The sequence below is a fragment of the Carlito syrichta genome, unplaced genomic scaffold, assembly GCF_000164805.1.
Source record: "Carlito syrichta isolate Samal-C Ts95f unplaced genomic scaffold, Tarsius_syrichta-2.0.1 Scaffold158442, whole genome shotgun sequence".
Classification (NCBI taxonomy): Eukaryota; Metazoa; Chordata; class Mammalia; order Primates; family Tarsiidae; genus Carlito; species Carlito syrichta.
In genome coordinates this window covers 286,762-311,938 of record NW_007102538.1, presented here as the reverse complement: position 1 = coordinate 311,938, position 25,177 = coordinate 286,762, and the positions used below count along the sequence as shown (strand labels likewise).

Below are 25,177 nucleotides of genomic sequence, written 5' to 3'. Positions count from 1 at the left end.
CCAGGCTGGAGTGCAGTGGCATGCTCACGGCCACCGCAACCCAACCTGCTGGGCTTAGGCAATCCTTCCGCCTCAGCCTTCCAAGTAGCTGGAACTACAAATGCATTCCACCACACCTGGCTAAGGCAATCCTTTTCTTATAGTATTATGGTAATTGTTCAAGGTCCACATATGAATGAGAATATGCGATACTCAGTTCTTTGTTTCTGTGTTACATCACTCAGTATTATAAACTCTAAGTCCATCCAAGTTGCTGAGAAGTTCATAATTTTGTCCTTCTTTATGGCTGCATAATATTCCATTGTGTATATATGCCACATTTTTAAAATCCAGTCTTCTTTCTGTGGGCAGCACAGTAGGTTCCATGTTTTTGTTATTGTGGAGAATGCTGCAGTAAACATGCATGTGCAGGTATCTTTTTCATTTTCCGGGTGTATTCCCAGTAGGGGGATTACAGTGTCATATGGAAGGCTGATTTTTAGACCTTTTAGGAATCGCCAAACTGTTTTCCACAGAGGTTGTACTAGTTTACACTCCCACCAATAGTGCAGAAGTGTTCCCTTTTCGCAGCATCCTCTCTTGCATCTGTTATTTTTTGTTATTGATGATGGCCATCCATCCTGACTGGAGCTAGGTGATATCTCAGTGTAGTTTTAATTTTGCGTTTCTTAGATGACTAGTGAGACTGAACATTTTTTCATGTATCTGTTGGCTGCTCGTATGTCTTCTTTTGAGAATTGCCTATTCATATCTTTTGCCCAATGTGTAAGGGACTGTTTGTTTTCTTCTTTTTGGCATGTTTGAGTTCCTTGTAGATTCTAGATGTTAGGCCTTTGTCAGATAATACAGTTGGCAAATATTTTTTCCCAGTCAGTCGGCTGTCTCCTTGCTCTCTTGATGGTTTCTTTTGCTTTGCAGAAGCTTGTCAGTTTGATGAGGTCCCACTTGTCTATCTTATCTCTTATGGCATGGGCACTTGGGGTTTTGATCAGTAATTGGTTGCCAGTTCCAATTTTCATAAGCTTGTTGCCTGCGTTTTCTAAAGTTCTTATAACTTGAGCTTTTACATTTAGGTTTTTGATCCATTTAGAGTTGATTTCCATGTATGGCAATAAGTAGGGGTCTTGTTTTAATCTTCTGCATGTGGTCAGCCAGGTTTCCCAGCACCATTTACTGAATAGATTCTGCTTTCCCCAGTGGCTGGTGGTGGAGGCTTTGTCAAAGATAAGTTGGTTGAGAAATTGAAGTTTTGCTTCTGGAATCTCTGTTCTGTTCCATTGGTCTAATATACCTGTTCTTGTACCAATACCAGAGTGTTTTGATTATTGTAGCTTTATAATTTAAAGTTTAAAGTCTGGTAGTATTATACTTCAAGCTTTGTTTTTTTTTCCTGAGGATTGTTTTGGCTGTTCGAGGTTTTTTATGCTTCCATATGAATTCCTGTTGTTTCCAGGTCTGAGAAGAATGCTGCTGATAATTTAATGGATGTTGCATTAAATCTGTAGATTGATTGCCTTGGGTAGGATGACCATCATAACGATGTTGATTCTTCCAGTCTTTGAGCATAGAATGTTGTTTCGTTTGTTTGTGTCATTAATTTCTTTGAGCAGTGTTTTGTAGTTTTTGTTGTAAAGGTCTTTGACTTCTCTGATTAGGAAGTTGCTATGGTATTTCATTTTTTGTGTGTGGCTATTGTGAATGGGATTGTGCTTTTTATTTGGGTTTATGTTTGCTTATTGTTGGTATACAGAAATGCGACTGTCTTTTGGACATTTATTTTATATCCTGAGACTTTGCCAAAGTCCTTTATCAGTGCAAGGAGGTTTTTGACAGATTCTCTTGGGTTTTCAAGGCATAGAACCATGTCGTCTGCAAAGAGGGATAACTTAACTTCCTCTTTTCCTATTTGGATATGCCTGCTTTCCTTCTCTTGACTGAGTGCTCTAGCTAGGACTCCAATACTGTGCTGAACAGGAGAGGTGAGAGTGGGCATCCTTGCCTTGTCCGGTTTTCAGAGGAAATGGTTCCAATTTCTGTCTGTTTAGCAGTATGCTGGCTGTGTGTTTCTTGTAGATGACTCTTACTATTTTGAGGTATGTTCCATCTATGCCTAGACGTTCGAGGGTTTTTATCAAGAAGGGGTGCTGGATTTTATCAGAGGCTTTTTCTGCATCTAATGATACAATCATGTGTTTTTTGTCTTTACACCTGTTGATGTATTTAATTACATTTATGGTCTTGTCAATAACGAACCAGCCCTGCTTCCAGGGATGAAGCCTACTTGGTTGTGGTGGATGGTTTTTAAGATGTGCAGTTGGATCCCATTTGCTAGGATCTTGTTGAGCATTTTAGCATCTATGTTCATCAAGGATTTTGACCTGTAGTTTCTCTTTCTTTGTTGGATCTTTACCTGGTTTGGGTATCAATGTGATGTTACCTTCATAAAATGATTTGGGGAGAGTTCCATTTTTCTCAGCTGCCTGGAATACTTTCAATATGGTTGGTATCAGTTCCTCCTTGTATGTTTTGTAGAAATCTGCTAGAAAGTCATGTGGCCCAGAGCTTTTTTTTTTTTTTTTTTGTAGGTAGTTTTCTTATGATATAGTCAATTTCCTGGATTGTTATTAGTCTATTTTGGGTCTTGTTTTCTTCTTGTTTCAACCTGGGCAGGCTGTGTGATGTCAGAAAGTCCTCCATTTCTTTTAGGTTTTCAAGTTTGTTGCTATACAAGTGTGCGTAGTAGTCTCTGATAATCTTTTGTATTTCTTCGGGGTCAATTGTGACTTGATCTTTTGCATTTCTGATTGTGTTTATTTAGGCTTTTTCTTGGTCAGTCTCGCTAGAGATCCATCAATCTTGTTTATCCTTTCAGAGAAACAGCTTTTGTTTCATTCATTTTTTGCATTATGTATTTGTCTTCTGTGTCCCGAATTTGGGCTTTTATTTTGGTGCTCTGGATTCTTCTGCTGAAGTTGGGGTTTTGGTAACTTTGCTTTTTCAGCTTCTTTAGGTGATTTGTTAGGTTGTTAACTTGTGAGCTTTCCATTTTCTTCGTGTGTTTGCAGTGATATGAATTTCCCTCTTAGTACTGTTTTCATAGCATCCAAGAGGTGTTGGTAAGATGTTTCTTTGTTTTCATTTGTTTCCAGGTATCTTTTGATCTCTATTTTGATTTCCGTATTGACCCAGGAGTTGTTTAGCATCGTACTAATTAGTGTCCATGTCTTTGTGGGTTTTGGGGAACTTTGGTGGTGCTGATATTTATTTTTATTCCACTGTGGTCTGAGAAGGTACACCGCAGTATTTCAATCCTATAGAATTTGTTTATGCTTGATTTATGACCAAGGATGTGGTTTATCTTAAGAGTACATTCCATGAGGTGATGAGTAGAATATATATTCTGTGGTTGTTGGGTGGAGTGTTCTGTAGGTATCAATTAAGTCCATTTTGTTAAGTTTCATGTTGAGATTCCGAATCTCCTTGTGGATTTTTTGTCTTGCTGATTTGTCTAGGGTTGTGAATGGGGTATTTAAGTCTTCAGTTATGATAGTGTTAGAGTCAATATCTTTTTTGAGTTTACCTAGAAACTACTCCTCTGTTGGGTTCATATATGTTTAGGATGGATATTTCTTGTTGATGGATTGAACCTTTTATCATTATTTAGTGACCTTCTGTATCTTTTAAAATTTTTGATAGCTAAAGGGTATTTTGTCTGACATTAAGATGGCATCTCCTGCTTTCTTTTGTGTTCCGTTTGCCTGAAATTGTTTCCCATCCCCTTACTTTGAATCTGTGAGTGTCCCTTCTGGTGAGATGAGTCTCTTGGAGACAATATATTGTTGCCTCATGATATTTTATCCGTTTTGCTATTCTATTTCTTTTCAGTGGTACATTTAATCCATTCACATTCAGGCAAATTATTGAGATGTGAGAGTTTATCCCTGTCATGAGGTTCTTACAGAGTTTGTTGTTGCTGCTGTTTGTTTATTGTCTTTCTTTTGATTTTTGGGTTGATTTATGTGTGTTTTCAATCTTTTTCCTGCATTCTTGGGAAGGGCACTGTCTTTTTTTTTTCTTCCCCTTTCTTCTGTGTTTAATACTTTCTTAAGTGTTTCTTGTAGAACTGGCCTGGAGGCAGCTTAGCTGGGTAGGTAATTCTTGGTTCAAATTGTTTATCTTTGAGAACTTTGAAGATTGGGTTCCAAGCTCTCCTAGCTTGAAGTGTTTCTTTAGATAAGTCTGCTGCTGTTGTAATTGGTCTTCCCCAATAGGTAGTCTGATAGTTTTCTCTTGCTGCCTGTAGGATTTTTTCTTTTCTACACACTTTGTGTAGTCTAGTTACTATGTGCCTAGGATTTGGTCTTCTCATTTGTTGTCTTGCAGGAGTTCTCTTAATTTCTTATGTTTGAGTGGTCATATCACTGATGAGATGAGAGAAGTTTTCTTGGATAATTTCATGGAATGTTTGTTCCAGGGTAGTCTCTGTCTATCTGCCTCAGGAATTCCAGTTAATCTTAGGTTTGGCCTCTTGAAATAATCACTCATCTCTTGGAGGTTTTGTTCTGTCTTTTAAAGCTTCTTTTCTATGTTTTTAACAGTTTGAGTCAGTTCCGTAGTTTGTTCCTTAAGCTCTGAGATTCTTTCTTCTGCTTGGTTAATTCTGCTTTCCATGCTTATCAGTTTGTTATTTATTTCATTAACTGTATTATTTATTGCTGTTATCTTAGTCATCAACTCCATTATTTTCTCTTGTCTCGCCTCAATTCTATTTATTCTCTCTATTCATGTCTTGATATCTGGGTTTGTGGTTTGAGACCAGTGATTTTGAGGGCTCTTCATTGTTTGCCTTCCAAAGTCTGTATGCTCAGTGTCTGACCTCCCAGGGTTCTGTGTGAGACCCATATTCTTCCTTTGGTTTTTCTTCATTTGTGTAGATGCCCCCTCCATTTTTTTTTTAACCTCTTCTTTAATTTTGTTGTTTAGGGAAAAGGGGGGTAGCATTTACTTCTGTTTGCTCAGTCTCCTCTTCTTCCTTATGTGAATCCTCTGGCTTTGTTCAATTCTGATGTTGAACTGTGGGGGGCGGGGCGCTGTCCTTTTTGCAGTTTTCAGATTTCAATGAGGGGGGAGCTGTGAATCAGAAACTACCTGCAGATCCCAGTATCTGCTGACAGGTGTGTGGACCCCCTGGAAACCAATTCCCACTGTCTTCCAATCTGTTCATGCAGTAGGGGTATAAGTTTGGCCCCTGGAAACAAAATGAGGTAAGAAAAAGGGAAAGAATAGAAAAAGGAAGGAGGGGGATGAGCAGAATGGAGAGAGAGAGAGAGGTAAAGAGGTCAACCAGACAGGTGTACCAACTAACAAATGATAAGAAGCATAAACAAAGGCTGGAAAGAGAAAAAAATTACAGAAAATCATACAAAGACACAAACTGACAAAAGTCCCCCTATTGATGTACTCTCCCTCAAAAATACCCATACACAAACAGAAAGTTTAAAAAAATAGCAATAAAACAACAGAAACAAAGTAAGTATGAAAATGTAATCAAAAATGGAAAGAGAGAGAAGAGGAAAAAAAAAAACCTAAACCAAAAAACAAACCAAAAAAACCCAAGCAAAGCAAACAACAAACAAAACTGGCTCTGAGGCTGTTTCTGTAACTTCAACTCCCTTTCAGCTCTGGTCTCCAGCCCCTTCCCTCTGCTCTCCACACAGGCTGATTGGGTTGCTCTTAGCATGTGTTGATGCCCCATGGGCTGCTGTGGGAGGAGGGTGAATCAGATCTGGACTCACCTGGCTTGCTGCTGCTGCTGTCGAGTCTCCAGCCGAGATCTGATGTGTCTATGCCTGTTCCAGTGTGGGGGAGAGGCTGGGTATGATATTCTATACTGCTAGCACCCCTACCTGTATACTTTGAGTTGATAATTCCACTGTCTTTTGACGCCCATTGGTTCTGCTCAGAAATGAACTGTCAGTCTTACTGTTGTTCCTTTGAAGTTAATCTGCCTTTCTTCTTCTCTTCTTCCCTAGCTCTTTTGACTGTTGTCTTTTTTTGGAGGGAGGAGGCTCTTCTTTAATCTCTGATGTTAGTAATTTTTGTCTCTCCCTACCCTCCCACCACTGCACAGTCTTGATTAGCTTGGCTAGAGGTTTATAAATTTTAAAGAAACAAGCTTTTGGTTGTGTTGTTTTTTCTCTATGGATTTCCTGTTTTCAGTTTTAGTGTTTTCTGTTGTACTTTTTATTATTTCCTTTTCTCTGCTTTCTTTAGGCTTACATTATTCTTCTTTCTATGAATTTCTAATTGGAAGCTTAGATGATTGATTTTAGGTCTTTCTCCTTCTTTTTTATATGAATTGGGATCTCATTCTGTCACCCAGCCTGGAGTGCAATGGTGGGGTCACAGCTCACTGCAGCCTTGACCTCCTGGGCTTAAGCAATCCTTCTACCTCAGCCTCCTGAGTAACTGGGACTACAGGCAAGTGCCATTACACTCAACTAATTTTTTGTTTGTTTTTCTCCTTTTTTTAATGGAGAAGAGGTCTACTACTTTTGCCCAAGCTGGTCTCAAACTCCGGGGCTCAAGCAATTCTCCTGCTTTGGCCTCCCAAATTGCTGGGGATTACAGGTGTAAGCTGCTGTTCCTTGCCATCTTCTTTTATAAAATCTGTATTCATAGCTATACATTTTTCTCTAAGCGCTGCTTTTGCAGCACCCCAGAAATTTTGTTAGGTTACACTTTCATTTTCTTGTTGTCCAAAATATTGTTAAATTTATCTTGAGACTTCTTTGACTCCTGCATTATTTAAAAGTGGGTTGTTAAATCTCTAAGTATTTTGGGATCTTAAAACTATTTTTCTGTTATTAATTTCCAGTTTAATTCCACTGTTATCTGAAAGCTTCCTTTTTATGATTTTATTGTTTTTAATTTGGTCAGGCATGTTTTATTATAACCTAGAATATGATCTGTCTTGCTGAGTGTTTCATATGGGCTTGGGAAGAACGTGTTTTCTGCTGTTTTTGGATGAAGTATTCTATCATTGTCAATTAGATGCAGTTGATTGATGGTGGCGTTTGGTGGCCTTACTAATTTTCCACCAGCTGGATCTTTCCTTTTTTCTTTCTTTCTTTCTTCTTCTTTTTTTAAAAAGGGTTTTGCTCTGCTTCTCAGGCTGGAGTGCATTATTGTGATCATAGCTCGCTGTAACTTCAAACTCCTGTGCTCATGTGATCCTCCCACCTCAGCTTCCCCAGTAGCCAGGACTACAGATGGACACCACCATGCCCAGCTAATTTTTCAATTTTTTGGAGAATTGGTCTTACTGTGTTGCCCAGGCTTGTCTCAAACTTCTGACCTGAAGTGATTCTCCTGCCTGAGCTTCCCAAAGCGCTGGAATTACAGGCATGAGCTACTATCCCTGGCCTGGATCTGTCCATTTCTGATGGAGAGTGTTGAAGTCTCCAATTATAAAAGTGAGTCCAGTTGTTTTTGCAGTTCAATTAGTTTTTACCTCACATATTTTGTCACTTTGTTGTTCAGTGAATTCATGTTAATCTAGTCATGTCTTCTTGGAGAAATGGCCCCTGTGTTATTATGTAGTGCCTTTCTTTATTCCTGATAATTTTTCTCGTTATGCCTGAGATTAATAAAGCTACCAAACCTCTTTTGATCGGAGTTAGCATGGATAGCTTTCTCTCCTTCATTCCTTTGCTTTTAATATATATGTGTCTTTATGTTTAAAGTGGGTTTTTCAAGCCTGGGCAACAGAGTGAAACCTCATCTCTTAAAAAAATAAATAAAGTTAAAAGTTAGTCAGACATGACTGTGCATGCCTGTAATTCCAGCTATTCAGGAGGTTGAGGTGAGAAAATTGCTTGGGCCAAGGACTTTGAGGTTGCTGTGAGCTATGATTGTGTGACTGTACCACAACCTAGGCAACAGAGTAAAACTCTGTCTCAAAACAACCAAAATAGGCTGGGTACTATGGCTCATGGGTGTAATCCCAGCACTTTGGGAGACCAAAGTGATATATGATTGTTTGAGCCCAGGAGTTTGGGACCACCCTGGCAATATAGCAAGAGCTTGTCTCAAAAAAAAAAACAACAGCCAGATGTGGTGGCATGTGCCTGTAGTCCCAGCTACTCTGGAGGCTGAGGCAGAAGGGTCACCTGAATCTAGGAGTCTAAGGCTCTGATGAGCTGTGATTGTGCCACTGTACTGCAGCCTGGGTGACAGAGTGAGACCCCCAACTCAAACAAACTAATAAAATAACAATTGGCTTCTTATAGACAGCATATAATAAGGTCTTTTTAAAAAAATCTCCTCTGACAGTCTTGTGTAATTGGTATGATTAGATCATTCACATTTAAAATGATCATTGGTATAGCTTATTTAATGTTATTTTTGTGACTACTTTTATTTGGGCACTTGTTCTTTGTTTCTTTTTCTTTTTTTAATTTTCCTCTGTTTAACTGCCCTGTTCTGTTGTTACTGTGCATTTCATATGATTTCATTTTGTTCTGCTTTTAGTGCATGAATTATACTTTCTTTTTACATTTTTAAAAAAGATTAGTTCTATATAGGCCATTGCTTTGCTAAACTCTGGTCTGGCCATGTGGCTTTTTGAGCTATGACTGCCATGTTTTCCTAGTTTTGGTCCCCTCCCCTACCTTGAGGAGGTGAATCTCTTCTCTATTTACTTTCCAAATAAATTATATTTTCCAATCTAAAAAAAAAATTTTAGTTCTATATGTATGTTGTAAACTCAGTCCAAGGTCACTTTGAAGTTGTCTATTAGGTGAATCCACCAAGGAAAATAAAAAACTCTATCTTGCCTTCAAGTATTTCTTTTCTGATGCTTGGCCTTTCTTTATGTAGGTCCAATTTCTAACCCCTGTCATTTGCTTCTCTCTGGAGAATCTTTACATTTCCTGTAGGGCATGTCTGCTGACAATGAATACTTCATTTTTTGTTTGTCTGAAAAAGCCTTTATTTCTTCTTTACTTCTGGAAGATAACTTTGCTGGATACATAATTCTAGGTTGGTGTTTTTTCTTTCGATACTTAAGTATTTCCCTCTACTTTCTCTTCTTGCATGCATGGCTTCTGGTAAGAAGTGTGATGTATTTCTTACTCTTTTTTTTTTTAACTTAATTTTTTTTGAGTTGGAGTCTCACTCTGTTGCCCAGACTAGAGTGCAGTGACACGCTCCCGGCCACTGCAGCCTCTACCTGCTGGGCTCCGGCGATCCTCCCACCTCAGCTTTCCAAGTAGCTGGAACTACAGGCGCCCACTATCGTGCCTGGCTAATTTTTTATTTATTGTAGAGACGAGGTCTCGCCAAGTTACCTGGGCGGGTCTTGAGCCCGCGGGCTCAGGCAGTCCACTCACTTCAGCTTCCCAAAGTGCTGGGATTACAGGCTGAGCCATGGTGCCAAGCCATTTTTTAACTTTTAATTTTTTTATTTTAAAGATGTGGGGTACCATTTAGGGTTAGGTATACAAATGTTCATTATTGCAGGTACCCTTGTTGGTGAGGTGTGCCCCCTCTTCTCCAGGTAGATTCCCACTATTGCCAGTCCCGCTTCCCAACGCCCCTCCCGGCAATTTCCCGCTACTGCCAATCCTTTTCTTATAGTCTTACGATAATTGTTCAAGGTCTGCTTATGAGTGAGAACATGCGACACTCAGTTCTTTGCTTCTGTGATAGATCACTCAGTATTATAGACTCTAAATTCTTCCAGGTTGCTGTGAAGCTCATGATTCTGTTTCTTATTCTTAATAGCTAAGGCTTTTCCCTTCTCAGAACTTTCTGGATCTGGGGTTTGGTGACTGTCATTAATTTTGAAAAATCTCATCCATAATTAGTTTAAATATTTCTTACACTGTTTTCTCACTTTTTTATCCTTCTAGTATTCTTGTTATATTTGTTTCCATCTTTTATAATTGTCTCGCTGTTCTTAGGTATTCTGTTTTAAAATTTTCATGATTTTTTTCCTCATTGCATTTTAGTATGGAAAGTTTCTGTGGACTTATTTTCACACTTAATTTTTCTCTTTTATTCATTTATGCTCTTATATCTATTATTTTTATTCTTAGACTCTGTAAGTACTGTCTTAGTCCTCGCGGGTGCCCCCCCTCCCCATTTTTTTATTTTTTGAGTCAAGGTCTCACTGTCACCCAGGCTGGAGTGCAGTGGTGTGATTTCTGCTCACTGCAGCCTTGACCTCCTGGGCTCAAGTGATACTTTGGCCTCAGCCTCCTGAGTAGTTGAACTATAGGTGTGTGTCACCTTGCCTGACTAACTTTTGTATTTTTTGTAGAGATGGTCTCACCATATCGCCCTGGCTGGTCTCGAACTCCTGGGCTCAAATGATTCCCCTGCTTTAGCCTCCCAAAGTGCTGTGATTACAGACACGAGCCATTGTGCCTGGCCCTTTTTCTCATTTTTTAAGATGGTTGGTTAGCTTGCTCTTTTCAGGTTTTTAAATATAAGTATTAACAAATCTTCTTTTAATTTATTTATTCTTGCTTCCCAGCAATTATATGTAGGTGTGGTTTATGTGTACAAGGGAAAGAGTGTCTGTAGGAGGCATGGATGCATTTGTGTATGGGTATGTAGGTGTTTAGTGTATATGTAGCAGATGGGTAGCATGAGGGTAGTGTGTACATATCATATATATAGCAGCTACACATGTCTATGGGATGTTTGTGATGCTGGGTACTGACCTTGGACATTGTTTATAAAAATCTTTTTGTTGAGTATAAAATGCAGAAAAGGTCAAGGGATTTTCACCAAGATCATATACTAATTTTAGTATGTTTTTTTGTTATCATTCAGTTCTGTATATTATCAAATTTCCTTTATGATTTTTAAAGTCTGTTATTATTTAAATTATGTTTTAGAATTCACGAATGTGTTTGATTTTCTTAGTAATCCTTTTAGAATAGATTCCTAGCCTAATCATTTTTTTATTTTAAAAATTAACTTTTAATGATATCTCATAAGAAATTTGTTGTGACATGTTTTATGTCACAGAATTTGCTCAGTTTAAGCTTTGTGCTTAAAAACAATTTAAAAACAATGTGCTACCCTTAGTTGTTTGAGATAGTGTTCTGTGAATATCTTAGATCAAAATTTTATCAGTGCTGTTTTGAGTTTTCATTTCTTATGTATCTGCTCAGTCTGTCAATAATTGTTAAAGATAAAATAAAATTGTTTTATTTTATCAGTGTCTACTTTATATGTTTTAAAACCAGGTATTGCGTTCTTATGTGTTTAAAACTCATATAGTCTGATAAGTTGAACCTTTTATTATCACACGATGAGCCTCTTATCTTTGGTAAAACTTTTGCCTTAAATTATATTTTGTCTTATATTGACATAACTATAGCCTACCTTGGTTATGATTTTTCCATGTATTTTACTTTGAATTTTCCTGTGTTTTTGTTTTCTGTAACTAGTCTGCAGCTGATACTTGTTTTTTTATACAGTATAATTTTTTTTTTTTTTTTTTTTGAGTTGCAGTCTCATTTTGTTACCCAGGCTGAAGTGCAGTGGCATGATCACAGCTTACTCACAGCTTACTCACTCGACCTGAGTAGCTAGTCCTATAGGCACATGCCACTATGCCTGGCTAATTATTCTGATTTTTTAATAGAGACCAGGTCTTGCTATGTAGTTGAGGCTGGTCTCAGACTCCTGGACTCAAGCAAACTTCTTGCCTCGACCTCCCCAAGTGCTGGGATTACAGGTGTGAGCCACCATGCCCAGCCAGTATAATGATGTTATTTGGAATGTTTAATATCTTTACATTGTTTAATCTGATTTATTTTAATTTCTATCATCTTAATTTTTTTCCTTGTTACTTTGCCCTCGTTTTTTGCTTTTAGAGGAGTTTTCTTTTGCGTTTTTTCCTTTTTCTACCCACTATTTTTTTCTGGTTTTTTAGTTTTTTGTGTATTTTTAATATCATGTAGAGTTAACACATTTGCTATCAGCAAACTTTTTTTACTTTCCTAATACTGAGAGCGGGTGAAAATAAAAAGAATCTGAAGCTGGTTGCTGCAAACTTCTGTCATGAAGCACAAGTGAAGTGGTCTTTTCTAAATTGTCACCTTTTTCACAACACAGCTGAAAGTTGCAGACATATCCAGTATTTGCCTCAGATACCACTCTGACTAGCATTCCTTACTAACTTTTATTCAGATTATAAACCTGAAAAGACATTCTTCCACGATGAGGTAAATTCACATCAGCAGCAACCAGGAACAGAATTTGGAATGATGTAAATTCATGTCAGTGGTCGCAAATGTGTTAATGATGTCTTTATCCCACTTAGGGACAATTTAAGACTCTAGACCTCTCTTAAATGCTTTTATTATGTTTTAGTTTTATCTTCTTTTCTGAAATTTGTCTTACATTTTTATTTTTCTGATAGGTAATATATTCAATGAATAATATAATACATATTACAAAATTGGAAAATTGTCAAGAAAGTTGTCTGTGTGTGTGTGTGTGTGTGTGTGTGTGTGTGTGTGTGTCTATACGCGCGCATGTACATCTCTTTAAAAAAAAAATTGGATGTCATTCTCTTCACATACTTCCTAGATTCCTTTTACATGTTTTGTGTGTATTTAAATATTTTAGTATTTTTTTCAGTTTATTCCATATTAGTGCATAAAGGAGCTTATTTAGCTCTGTCTTGTTTTTTATAATGTGAGTCAATTGAGAATTTAGTCAGTCTATTAAGTTGGTCACAGGCTTAGTACACCATGTTATTAGTTGCTGTGTTCTTTATTCTTTCCTGTTTCACAAACCTTCTCTCTTTGATTGTTTCCCTGCTGAAATCTAACCTCTCTGCCTCTTTATTTAGTGGAGTTATGTTGATGGTAAATGCTTGACTCTTGCTTTCTCTCAGCACTGAGGAATTTCATCCCATCATTCTCTGACTCCCCTTGTTGCTGCTGACACATCAGTCCCATCAGTGTTTTTCTGCAAGCCTCTGTTCCAGTTTCTCTGTGGCTTCACTGTGATCTGTCTGGAGGTGTCCCCTGCCCCACTCTTTGGAATTTGTGGTGGAAATATGTAGATGTTGGGTACTTTTAATCAGTTCTGAAAGATTCTTAACCATTATTTCCTTGATTTTTGTTTTTCTCCTGTCTTTTCTACTCTTTTTCTATAGTTTTGATTAGAAACCTGTCAGTCTGTCTCCTTCTACCCTACATGTCTCTCCATTTTTTGTTTATGTTTTCTAGCACTGTCTTTTGTTCTTCTTTCTGGTTTATTCTTTAGATGTATCTTTCACTTTACTCAGTCTCTCTCTAGCCACGTCTAAACTGTTTTATTTTTTATATCCAAATTTTTAGTTATTCTGTTTTTACTTTGTTTAGTTCATATTTTGCTTGTTTTTAAGTTGCTTATATTTCTTATGGTATCTTGTGAGTTTCTAATAGTTTAAATTTTTTCTTTATTGCTCTAAACTTTATGCATATTTATTTTCTATTCTGCTTTTGATTATTTTAGTATAGTAACTGAAAACTGTGAGTTTAATTTTCCTAATTCTTGCTGGTCCATTTTCATTTGTGTTTCTGTGAATTTTGACTATGAACCTGTGCTCTTTAGAACTTTATCTTTGGGATTCATTTGATGTGTAAATTTAATTTCTGCTTCTCCTTCAAGGATCTGTATTTGCTCTTGCTGCTTGTTCATGTGTTCATGCAGTCATGGATCAGTAGTTTTGGGGTTTTTTTTTCCAACCTAGGTTTTATAAGTATAGACTTATGGTACAAATTCTCAGGATTAGACTTTTATGATTTCTTCCACCTTCTCAAAGTCAGGACTGATACACACACACAGACACACACACACACACACACACACACACACACACACACACACACCCCTACGGAGTTGTCTGGGAGATGTTGTTTGTTTTGTTTTGTTTCAGATTTCTCCCACTGTGGATATTTACTGTTTTGTCCTGGTTCTCTCACTGGATTTTCCACCCTACACTACATTTTATTGCTTTCCACTCTGCACAAGATAGGGTTACTGCAGGGAGCTGCAGATGTTCCCTAGGGAAGTTTTTGCCTGTGACTCCAGCACTTTCCTTCCTCAGCCCTGGAGATTATGATGTGGGGTGCATGTTGCTGAGTTGGGACAGAATGCCTGGGGTCCTTGAAAGTGCAACCCATGGCATGTGCCGGGCTGTACCTTGAGACCCGGGGATGTGTGGTGAAAGAGTCTGGCATCATATGGACATCGTCAGGAGTGGTGTGGCAGTCTGCCAGGCCTTGGCAGCTCCTTGGACGGACCCCTCTTCTGAGCCTACAGGCAGACTTGGCTCATGCTGAAGAGCCACTGGCCGGGATTTGTAATCAGTTCTCCATAAGCACCAGAAGGAGAGGGCCCAAATGAGGTAGCCCAGAAAATCTTCATGGGCTTGAGCCTAGCATAGGGTGCGTGTTTGTCTGTGATTGGGAGCTTGGGGTCAGGCACGTCTCCCTGGCATCAGAGCCACAAGGGACAGGGCAGAGGCAGAGAAGGGAGAAAGCCCCTCCAGTGCCACCTGCTGTGCTGTCAGCTGTGCAAGTGCCTGGGCTGTGCGGCTCTACAGACTCGACATCTTTTCCATGTCTTCCTTCCATTCAGGAACCTCTCCTTCTGATTGGATACTCAGAGCACCTGTCACAGTATCTGCGGGGCGGAGCTGCTTGTGTCCCTGGGCATCTGTGCCTTGACCTGCAGGACTTGGCCCTGGGCCACGATGTAGAGCGGTGGGCCCTAGGACCTCAAGAACGCAGGGCCAAGAGGTGTGGACCCTTTGAAGCTTTACGTGCAGAGGAGGGATGTGAGCAGGGCTGTCCTTGAGCTGTTGGCAGAACTGCAGGGCATGGCTAGCATGGGAGGAGCATGCTGTGGGGCCTCCTGCACATCCTGCAGAGCCGGAAACCCATCTCGTGTTTGCCGTTCACACTGGCAGCCGGTCTGGGAGATGCAGTCAGAGCCTTCTGGTAGAGGTGGTCTGGGGGGCGGCAAGGTGGAGAACATTGGAGGCATTTTGGACGTTTGGCCTCCCTGGAATTCAGACGGCAGACTTGCCTCTGGGAGCCTGCCCAGCTTCGACTTTATTGTTGAACTGCCCTTGAGGGAACTGTCCCCCTCACCCCCCACCAGCCCACTTCCCTCTGACTTTTTTCTTTCTTTCTTTTTTTTTTCCTTGAGTTGGAGTCTCACTCTGTCGCCCAGACTGGAGTGCAGTGGCTGCTCCCGGCCACCGCAGCCTCGTCTGCTGGGCTCCGGCAATCCTTCCGCCTCAGCCTTCCGAGTAGCCGGAATTACAGGCATGCGCTACCACGCCTGGCTGATTTTTTTGATTTATTGTAGAGATGAGGTCTCGCTGCCCAGGCGGGTCTCGAACCCCATGGGCTCAGGCAATCCACTCACCTTAGCCTCCCAAAGGCGCGGGGTTACAGGCTGAGCCACGGAGCCCGGCTTGACTTTTTTTCTTCTGGAGTTGCTACCACATCTATGAATACAGGAATGAAGGGAAATGAATTCTACTTTTCTAAGATGCTATTAGTTTTCTGCAACATGTCAGGTAATTAAATTGCTTTCCATAGGTTGCTATAGTCTCAGGTAGTAAATGTTTCTCCTGCCGCTTGTGTGTTTTTAAACAGAACCTGAAGCCCCCTGTTTTCCTTCCTTTGTCCCTGGCCTCCCAGCCCCTGGGTCAGCTTCCTTTTCAGGGAGGCCCTGAGGCTCTGAGTGCTCAGTTAGCCATGGGCAGGCGGGTGAAAGACCACCGGGAATTGCCTGTGCTCTCAGTTCCCAGGCTGGTCAGCTTCGGCTCATTCCTGTGATGTCAGGGGGTGACTCTGTCTGTCTGTGGGGTCTGTCTCACCTTTGCCAGCCACATGCTGGCCTCTGAAGGCAATCTGGTATGAAGGTTGAGGGAGGTGACTGTCCGATCATTGGGCCAGGGCCTGGTGTTTGCTGTGATTAGGGTTCCAGGGTCACGTTGGAGCAATAGATGCGTGACCATTGACTTTGGCATATTGGCTTCCTGTTCTTCTGATTTCATCCTTCCAGCCCGCCAGACAAGGAGGTGTTAATGTCCCCACCTCTAGTGGGGAATGATTCTGAGGTGATTCACTAGCTGAGGTCATCTGTGGCATCAAGTCCCTGAGCATTCACTGACCCATGACCATGAGGCTGTGGCCTGGGCGTCTCCTCAGTGTGCAACTGAGTGTCAGAGCAGCTCTCAGAGCTCTGTGGCAGAGTTCTGGGACCTGGCCACTGACTCCTTTCTCTCAGCGCTGGGCCTGCTTGGTAGAGTTGTGAAGATCACATGAGCTAAGGTATATGTAATTTGTGACATAAAAATGCCATGCTGATGTGGATAATCAATTAAAATTTACCTTCGTGAACCATAATTGAAACAATCAGTTGTCAGGAAAACAAAACAAAACAAAAAACTTGTTAGGGCCGGTAGGCCTGCCACAGAGGGAGCAAGGGAGGTACAGGAGTGGAGAAGCACCTGGAGGGGAGCATGTGAGGACCCAGGCCAGGGAACAGGTGCTGCCTGCGCCCTCTTGACAGTGTGGGAGGGCTTGGCCATGCTGTGGGCTGGGAGCTGGGCTGGATGGCCTGACCGCCCCCTCCTTTCAGTCCCTGAAGGCAGTAAAGGACCACCCCTTCTGCCCTTACTGTTTGTAAACACCGTTTTGCATGTATAATTTATTCTGGTTTGTCTTTTAAGCATGGTTCGAGGTAGTCAGGCCCCCATTTTGCACAAGAAGGGTGAGTTCAGAGAAATTAGGTCTCTTGCCTAAGGTTGCACAGCAGGCTTCTGGCAGAGTCAGGATTTGACCCAGGTTTGCTGACCCCTGAGCGGGTCTTCCTAAGTATTTCTTGTCAGTCTTAACCTGTTTTAACCTGTCAGTCAATTTTCTCTAGCCTCCCACGGTGGAACCTGAGGAGGCTAGAGTCCTGAGCACGCCTCTGTACTGTCTGGCTCATTTGGGAAATGACCAGCCAGAGTTAGGGGCCCAGAATGAGCCTGAGTACCTAGCTAGGTACAGATGCAAGCTTGCCTCTCTGAGCCTCCCTTCTGCTAGGGCAGGCTTCTAGTTTTTGGCAACCTTCCTGCTGAATGTTGCAGACCCACCCTGTGGGACTGGTGAGTGGTGTCTAAGGAAAGAATGGGCAGAGGGCTTTGGGGAAGGTCAGACGACTAAGAGAAGATGGTGCCGTGATCAGAGAGCAGAGCAGAGAGACTGCAGTCTCAGATTTCTGCTTGCAACTATTCTGTTTCTTGGGGTGACTCCATGTGATGGGAGAGGTAATTAGAACAGGGCTTCACAACTATTTATTTATTTATTTTTAGTTTTAGTTTTTTATTTTTTTTTGAGTTGGAGTCTCACTCCGTCGCCCAGACTGCGGCCACCGCAGCCTCAACCTGCTGGGCTCCGGCGATCCTTCCGCCTCAGCCTTCCTAGTAGCTGGAATTACAGGCGCGCGCTACCACGCTCGGCTGATTTTTTGATTTATTGTAGAGATGAGGTCTTGCTGCCCAGGCGGGTCTCGAACCCACGGGCTCAGGCAATCCACTCACCTCAGCCTCCCAAAGGTGCGGGATTACAGGCTGAGCCACCGAGCCCAGCTACACAACTATTTATGATCCTGCATTTCCTTTGCTAAAAAAAAAGAGTTATGGAGTGACTGAGAATTGAGTACAGGTAGCTGAGCTGAGGTGAGATGGGCTACAGGGGTGGGAAGAGATGCCCACCAAGAAGGCCACCTCATGCAGGGCTTCTGTGGAGTCCTTTCAGAGTGGCCTGGGCTTGAGTGGGCGGAGGAAGCAAGAATCCGGCCCAGAGACGCCAGTGGCCGAGGCCAGAGAGGGAGATGGATAAAAGGCTTCATCTGGAGGGCCAGAGTGAGCTCTGCTCATCTTGGGGCTCTTCTTGGAAGTGGAAGGGTGCTGAGGTTCTCAGGAAGGCGCCCCTGCCTGCAATGCCATCCTGCAGGGCCCTCTGGGCTTCCCTCTGACTCCTAGAGCAGGGGAGCAGGAGGCAGGCCTGGGGCCTCTGGCTCTGTGAACCTTTGTTACTGGGAGGGGCCCTGGTTCCTCCTCCGAGGGGTGGGGACCATGGCAGGCCAGGGCTGAGGCTGCCTCCACCGTGGCTGGCGCTGCGTGGCTGCTTCCTACCATGCCTGGCTGTCTCCAAGTCCTCTTTGCTCAGCCGTGCGGTTGTAGTAGAAACAAAAAGAATGGCAGCAAGAACAGCACTGACAGCAGCCTGCGTTCCGGCAAAGCCAGGGCTCTGTGTTCCGAGCTCTCTGTGTGGTGCTGTGCTTCACCTTCACGATGACCCAAGGCATTGTTTGCCCTTCTCCGTCCACCTCTCCTCTCCTCCATTCTGTGTCCTCTGCTCCATCTCATCTCTCCTCCTCCACCGCGCCCCACGTCCCCTCCTCCGTGCTCGTCTTCCCTCGTCCATCTCCGCCTCCCCTTCTCTGACTGCCTCTCCTCCCCTTCGTGTGCCTTTCCCTGCCTCTGCAGCTTCTCTGGTACCACCAGCCTCCTTGAAGTCTCTGCCCTCGTGATGGGCGCTCTCACTGTGGGCCTCTTGCCCTCCCAGGCTTGGGGTCTGGCTTCTGTCTTGACCTCTTGGTCCCTTTGCCCCTTCCCATGCCAAGGCCTGAGGCTTGTTCTCTGGACGTTTTCCTGTGGGAGGGCAGGCCGATTCCTCCAGCTGTCTCAGCCCCACTACTCAGGGGGCCTTTGCCCTCCACAGTAGTTTTTCTCAGCATCCACTGGGAGATGTATTTCTCCATCCCCACGGGATTCATCAGTGTATTTGGGGTTTTACACTTAAAAGTTCAGTGTAATTAGCTCTCCTGGAGGACTGCTGATGAGGGGATGAGGATCATTAACTTTCTTGCTTTCCCACAAGGGTCCTCTGAGTGTTGCTCATGCTGTTCCATCTGATTGGAGTGTCCTTCCCTACCTCTCCCCACCCGGCTGCCTGGATCCACCTCCTCACACACACACAGCTCCTGGGACCACGTCCGGTGCCTTCCCTCTGTGGATGCTGCGTTTGCCACACTGCGGCTGCCTGTGTGCACCTGGAAGCTCCACAGAGCTCCAGGCTGCAAGGTGCTCTGGGTCCTCCGCCTGAGGCTTGTGCATTTCTCTCCTCGTCTTACCCTGCCTTCCCCAAGCTTCACACAGGCCCTCTCCGTGCTCATACCTGGCTTAGTGAACATGCAAACGGATGAATGAAAGACAAAACAAACGAAGCGGTTTCCAGAGTAGCTAGAGGTGTGTGACACTCATGTTGATTGTACTGAGGTCTCTAGGGAGGCCCCCACCCCGGCGGGGCTCACCAGAGGGGCTCCACATTGGCCAGGCTTGTCGGGCCAGAAGCACTGGCAGTGCGCCTCTGCTCTCTGGCTGCCACCTTTGGGTGAGCAGCGTGTATAGGACTTGACTGCGTGAAGACTTGCTGCATGCATACGTGCACAAACATGCACCACAGACACGGAGAAGCCCCTGCCTTCTCTGAGTTCGGCCTGGTTGTTGCCTGCCTGGGACTTCTTGCTCTTCCGGTAGCGTCACAGCATCGTTCTCCTATCTGCAGCATTACCTGTTCACCCAGAGCCACATCCCAGCGTGGGAGGATTGTGGAGCTCCAGGGTCTTTGTGACGGGGTGAGCAGGTCTTGCATACCCTGTGGTTACCCTGAGGGGCCTGAGGCTGGACCTTCAGCTGCTCATTCTAGCAAGTGAACTCCACCCTGGTCCCCAAGCCAGGCATTGCGTTGAAGCCCCATCTGTAAGCTGATGGCCTAGACACTAGGAGTGACAGGCCCACCAAGTGCAGGTCCTCAGGATATGCTGAGACTCCCTCTGCCACCCTAGCAATGCTCAGCCCAGCCAGGAAGCTCCACTATGGAATGCAACTACCCCTATGCCAGCCCATCTCTGTGGGCTTCTTCTTGTGCACCAAGTGGTCCATCTCTGCAAGGCCTCTGTGGAGTAGGGTCGGCAAATGTCACCTCTGATGTGGAGGTTGGAGTGCTGGCCAGCTGGCTGGCTTTGCCCCTGTGCATGGGGCGCTCACACAGTGACTGGCACTGTATCACACATGCTCCCGCTGTCAGGGCATGCAGAGCCGTCAGGCGGATTCACAGATTGTAACACCGAGGCTGGGGTTTAGAGAGAGCAAAAGAGGGACTTGCTTCTGCCTTATGCTCCGTGGCTGACACTGGTCTGGGACAGCCCCTGGCTCTTCCTGCCAAGTCCAGCCCCATCCAGCCTGATCACCGCAGCCCAGGGGTGGGCTTCCTCCACCACTGCTTTACTCCCCTATGGGCCGGCCCAGCTTCCCCAGTTGTGCTGAGGCCCTCGTTCTTGGTTGATTTCATCATAGGTGATGCAGTTAACACTGTCTTTGAGTTGCTGTTAATTGTGTGACAGGCGAGTTTTATTGCTTACAAACAGGACCTTTCTGTACCCAGGAGAAGTGCTCGGTGGGCTGTATCACTTTGTCATGTGCTTCCTGAGCAAGTCTGGAAGGCCAGTCAGCACAGCCTGGTGCTTTTTTGTTTAGCGATTAGTCGCCAGCATTTGTTCAAGTGGAAATGAAGGAACTTCACTACAAGTGGAGTCAGTCATTAAAAAGTCATTATCAAATCAAACTAGCACGGCTCTTGCTCTTTCACTGCTAATGACAAAACAATTCCTTGAGAAGGTACAAACAACAAACTTTTTCATAGTTCGTCGCCAGCATGGCCTGCCTGGAGATGTGCCGGGAGAGAATGTGGTGATGAGCTGCATCTCGGAGATTTATTGACCAATAAAGGAGACACTTACAGCTTGTTTATGAAGAAAGTCCCCACCCCGGCCTTGGCGGCTTCCACACTCTAATGATAACTCCGGTAACCAGCTTGAAACGATAAATGTCAATGGGAAGATATAGGATTTCAATAAAATTATGACACTCAATAAACCTTTCTGTGGAAACAAATTTTCCTCGGATATGTGACCAGTTCCTTTTGGATTTGTAACTTTAATTTCTTACTTATTGGATTTTTTGTCATCAGCTAATTATGAAGTCCATGCCATGGTGACATCTGTGTCCCTGGCTCATGAGAGAGCAGGAGAGCCTCAGATACAGCAACTCGAGACTCCAGAAGCTGGCTCATGTGGGAGTCGGGGGTTCCTGAGACCTCAGTGCCTTCTGCCATTCTTACCTGTGGAGGAAGGGCCTGGCAGTGGTGCTGGATGGCGTTAGTGCTGGAGTGTGAGCTATCGGGTTGATCTCTCCCAGAGGCATGGTTGGGCCTCAGCTTGTGCAAGTGCAAATGTCAGGGACACTACGGGGAGAGGGACCTTTGGGTGGAGGTCTTGCTCCCCAGTCCATTGAGTCATCAGGTCTCTATCAGGGCTGATCATGTAACCTTTTAGCCAGTGATGGTGTGGTCACCTGGCCAGGGGCACAGTGAGTAGGTGGGGCCCGTCCATCTCCTTCCCTAGCACATGTGTATTGGGAAGGGGCATGTCCCCATGGACTCGTGGAGACTATCTCCTGGACCTCGTAGCTGGCCAATATTTGCCAGCATTAACGAGATTCTAGCTGTCATTTTACGAGCATTGGTTGTTTGCAGGTTAGCTTGCTGGATGCTTTATCTGTGATGGTGTTGGTCTTTCTAGTCATCTCTGTTATCCTGTCTTATTAATGAAGGGACTGAGACTTGGGGAGGTGAGACGGCTGTCCTCAGGGCAGAGCTGGGTTTTGAGCCTGGGCCCACTAGAAACCCACCCCCTTCTTCCTAGGATCTGCTGCTCCTACCAGCCTCACCTCTGACCCCAGGAATGGGGTTCTCTCTCAGGCAGGGCCCACTGAGAATATCAGCAGGGATGTCTGGGAGGTGCCTGTTAGAAATGCAGACTCTTGGGCCCATCCAGACCTGCCAAATTTGAGTCTGTGTGGTGCGAGACCTCAGGGTGTGCCTGTGCGCACATGCTCTGAGAAGCTGCTCTAGCAGTCTTGGGCTTCTGCAGGAGGCCTCCACTTCTTCTGAATGTAGCTCCTGTGAGTTTCAACAGGTACCAGGCCTGTTGGAGAAGGACTGAGCCTTGCCTGGAATCTTGGGGATGTGGTTTCTCCACCCAGACTTGGTGTCTGGGCCAGAAGAATCTGGGGGCCCTGTGGTTTCAGGCCTGCATCTGGGAACCTTAGTCCTGAAGGGAGTGCTGTCAGCGGGCAGTCCAGAGGAAAGCCGGTGCATCCCTGCGGCAACTGTCCTCTTGGTTGAGGCCGTCAGAGCAGCTCCCCTGACCGCAGGGGCATCCTCAGTCTTCACAGGCCTTTCCTGCTGCTTAGCAGAAGGCTTTCTCCCTTCAGGACCATGTGATCGATTATCGAACTTCTTAAAAAAGAAGGTTTCAGTCCTGGCTCAGGAGGAAGCTGCCCCTGTCTCCCAGGTCCCTGACTTGCCGGCTTACGTGGTCAGCCTTCCTCAGCATTTCTAGCAGGATACCACTGAGCAGCACTTTCTGTTAGGCTCCAAGGATTAGTCCTGACACCGTTCGATCAGTCTGATTTCCCAGGGAGCCTGAGCTTCATTCACATGATGTTTGTCTTTGCCTGAGAAAGGAAGAGAGTGTGCTGGGCAAGGCTGGTGGCATGGGGACATAAGCTCTCTGAGCCCTGAGCTGTTTCGGCAGGGACCCTGGCCTTTCCGAGAACCCTGGACCGTTAAACAGAGCAGTGGGTTTCTTCATCCCACTGGAATGCTGCAGTTCCTCTTTCCAGACATATCTCTGTTCACTCACCAGATCTGATGGTACCTGTCCCTGCTCCAAGCGGTACTGCTCAGAGGTGGTCAGAAGTCTTGGGAAGGGGGCATTCAAGCCCACCTCCTGGTCTGACCCCACTATTGTTTTCCTGAGCCCAGTTTGAGTTTGACTGGTACTAAGAGCAGTCATATGGTCCCAAGAATAGAGGCTGGTATGGGAGATTGAGGCCTTTGCCCATTGTGGGGCCATGCCTTGCATGTGCCTCTCTTTCATCCCAGCCTGTGTCCTCATGGCAGGTGCACAGTGGAGCAACCACACCCACCACAGTTCAAGGCCTGGCACCATCAGGGCAGGCATCCAGACCAAAGACGGGGCCAGGGGCATTCACTGGTCCCTGGCTATGCTTGGTCTGAACTGCGAGTGCTGACGTCTGGGGCTGTCTTTACAGCAGCAGGCTCTTGAGTGGTGGGCTCTGCGGGTTGACCTGAATCTTCGTGAGGAAGTCGCCCTTGCAACCGTACTCTTGCCTTCAGTTTCTGAGCCTGCCTCCAGCATCTTCTTGTCCTCCTTGCCCCTCCCCAGGCTTTGACCAGCTGTCCTCTTTGTCCACAGGAGCGGGACGGCATGCGGGCCATCCTGGGCTCCTATGACAGCGAGCTAACCCCAGCTGAGTACTCACCCCAGCTGACCCGGCGCATGCGGGAGGCCGAGGACATGGTGCAGAAGGTGCACGCCCACAGCACAGAGATGGAGGTGAGTGCGTGCTGCAGATGCGGTGGGGCGCATGTCACCAGCTGGGTCCCTTTCTTGATGGCATCATGAAGAACAACGCATTCTGAGAAGAGTGAGTCTCTCGGTTCTCAGAGGTGGTCCTGGGTTCCTGGTTTTCACTGCTGGGGGAGGCGCTTCTGAAAGCCTGGAGAGCAGGGTAAGAGACCCAGCCTTGCCCCATTTGCTGTGCTACTGGCAAGGCATTTCCCCTTGCCCCGACCTCCAGCCAGGGTCCCTGTCCTGGTGGCGCTGCAGGTCCTCCAAGTAAAGGTGACCTCAGCCTGTGTCTTCTGGCTTTCCCTGGGGCCTGCTGTGGAGCTCCGTGCACTCTTCCTGCTAAGTGTGGACAGAGAAACAGTTCTGTTTTAGAGAACAACTTGAATCGCTAGCTTCCATGGCATCTTGGGCCTCACTGGCCCAGTTCCCAGGTGCTGCATGCTAGTGAGAGATGACCAGTTTCCTGTTTTCCCTCCCTGGGTGACTAGGTCAACTCTGAACTTCTCAGCTCTTACTTGCTTAATGAAAAATAGTAGTGGGGCCTCTCAGGGCGTGGAGGAAGGAAAGTCTGTGTTCTCTTCGAAGCAGAGAAGAGGGGAGGAATCTACAGGAACAGATCCTGCCTGGGTGTGGTGGGACCCCTGCATCTGCCTGTGGGGCTGGGTCTTCTTGCTTCCTGGCTGCAAGAACGACCCCCAGCCTGCATCGGCTCACATCGTCAGGTGCCGTGCCACCCATCTCTGCCCCGAGCCCTTAACTGTTCAGTTTCATTCTCACTATATCCTCACGCAGTAGGTGCTGTCATGATCCTAATGTCACTGATGTGGGCACGCCCACAGCACAGAGATAGAGGGGAGTCTGTGCCATGGATGGTATAGAGCTCATGTCACCAAACGAAACGTGCCTAGGTCACTGAATCAGTACATGACAATGTGAGGTCGTGTTGTAATCTCTAGTCCATTGTGTCCCAAATCTGGACCGCTGACTGCCCTGCTGGCTCACAGAGGGCCCCAGGCCCAAGACTTCTGATGGTACAGCTGGGCTCAGCGAACTCTTTGGTCTTGCTCCTCACTCTGTACTGGGCCTTGATGGTAGGGACTTGAGGTGTCCACATGGCCCGTTGCTCCCTTCTGGGCAGCTGTGTCCTCGTCCCATTCAGCTGGTATTTGAGGGGTACCTCTGACATCCTGGCTGCAGAGATACCTGGATCTGTCCGTAGAGAGCCAGTCTTGTAGGTGGAACAGCATTTCCTCTCCAGCCAGTGCCACCGGCTGCATTTTGTGGGCCAGGCCCTGTGCCGGGGCACACCAGACAGAGCCTCTGTCCCTTTGAAGCTTAGTTCCTGGGTGGGAGAGAAATTTCCAAATTGTGTAATGTGCTAGGAGACAGAGCATATGGGGGCCTCAGGAAGCCATCCAGCAGTGGGCTGGTGGACTCAGGGAAGATGGGGGGAGGGTTTCATCATGCCTTACCTGGGAAGGTGTTTGGCAGGTGGTTCAGTGGGTGAGCAGAATGCAGGTGCAGAGGCTTGGGCACTGGTGATGGCGTGTGGTAAGCCTGGCAGGTCTAAGCCTGGGAAGGCTCGGGCCCAGGT

The 25,177-nt window shown here is 45.2% G+C and overlaps 1 protein-coding gene across 1 annotated transcript in view; it reads left to right on the top strand.

Moving 5' to 3' along the window:
* Positions 1-25,177, top strand: part of LOC103252434 (mitotic spindle assembly checkpoint protein MAD1-like) — a 386,753-nt gene that overhangs the window by 140,461 nt on the left and 221,115 nt on the right. Inside the window, exon 3 of the mRNA XM_008051059.2 lies at positions 23,428-23,568. Within this exon, the coding sequence (XP_008049250.2) occupies positions 23,440-23,568 (129 nt within the window). The 5' untranslated portion in view covers positions 23,428-23,439. The remainder of the gene's footprint in view (positions 1-23,427; positions 23,569-25,177) is intronic.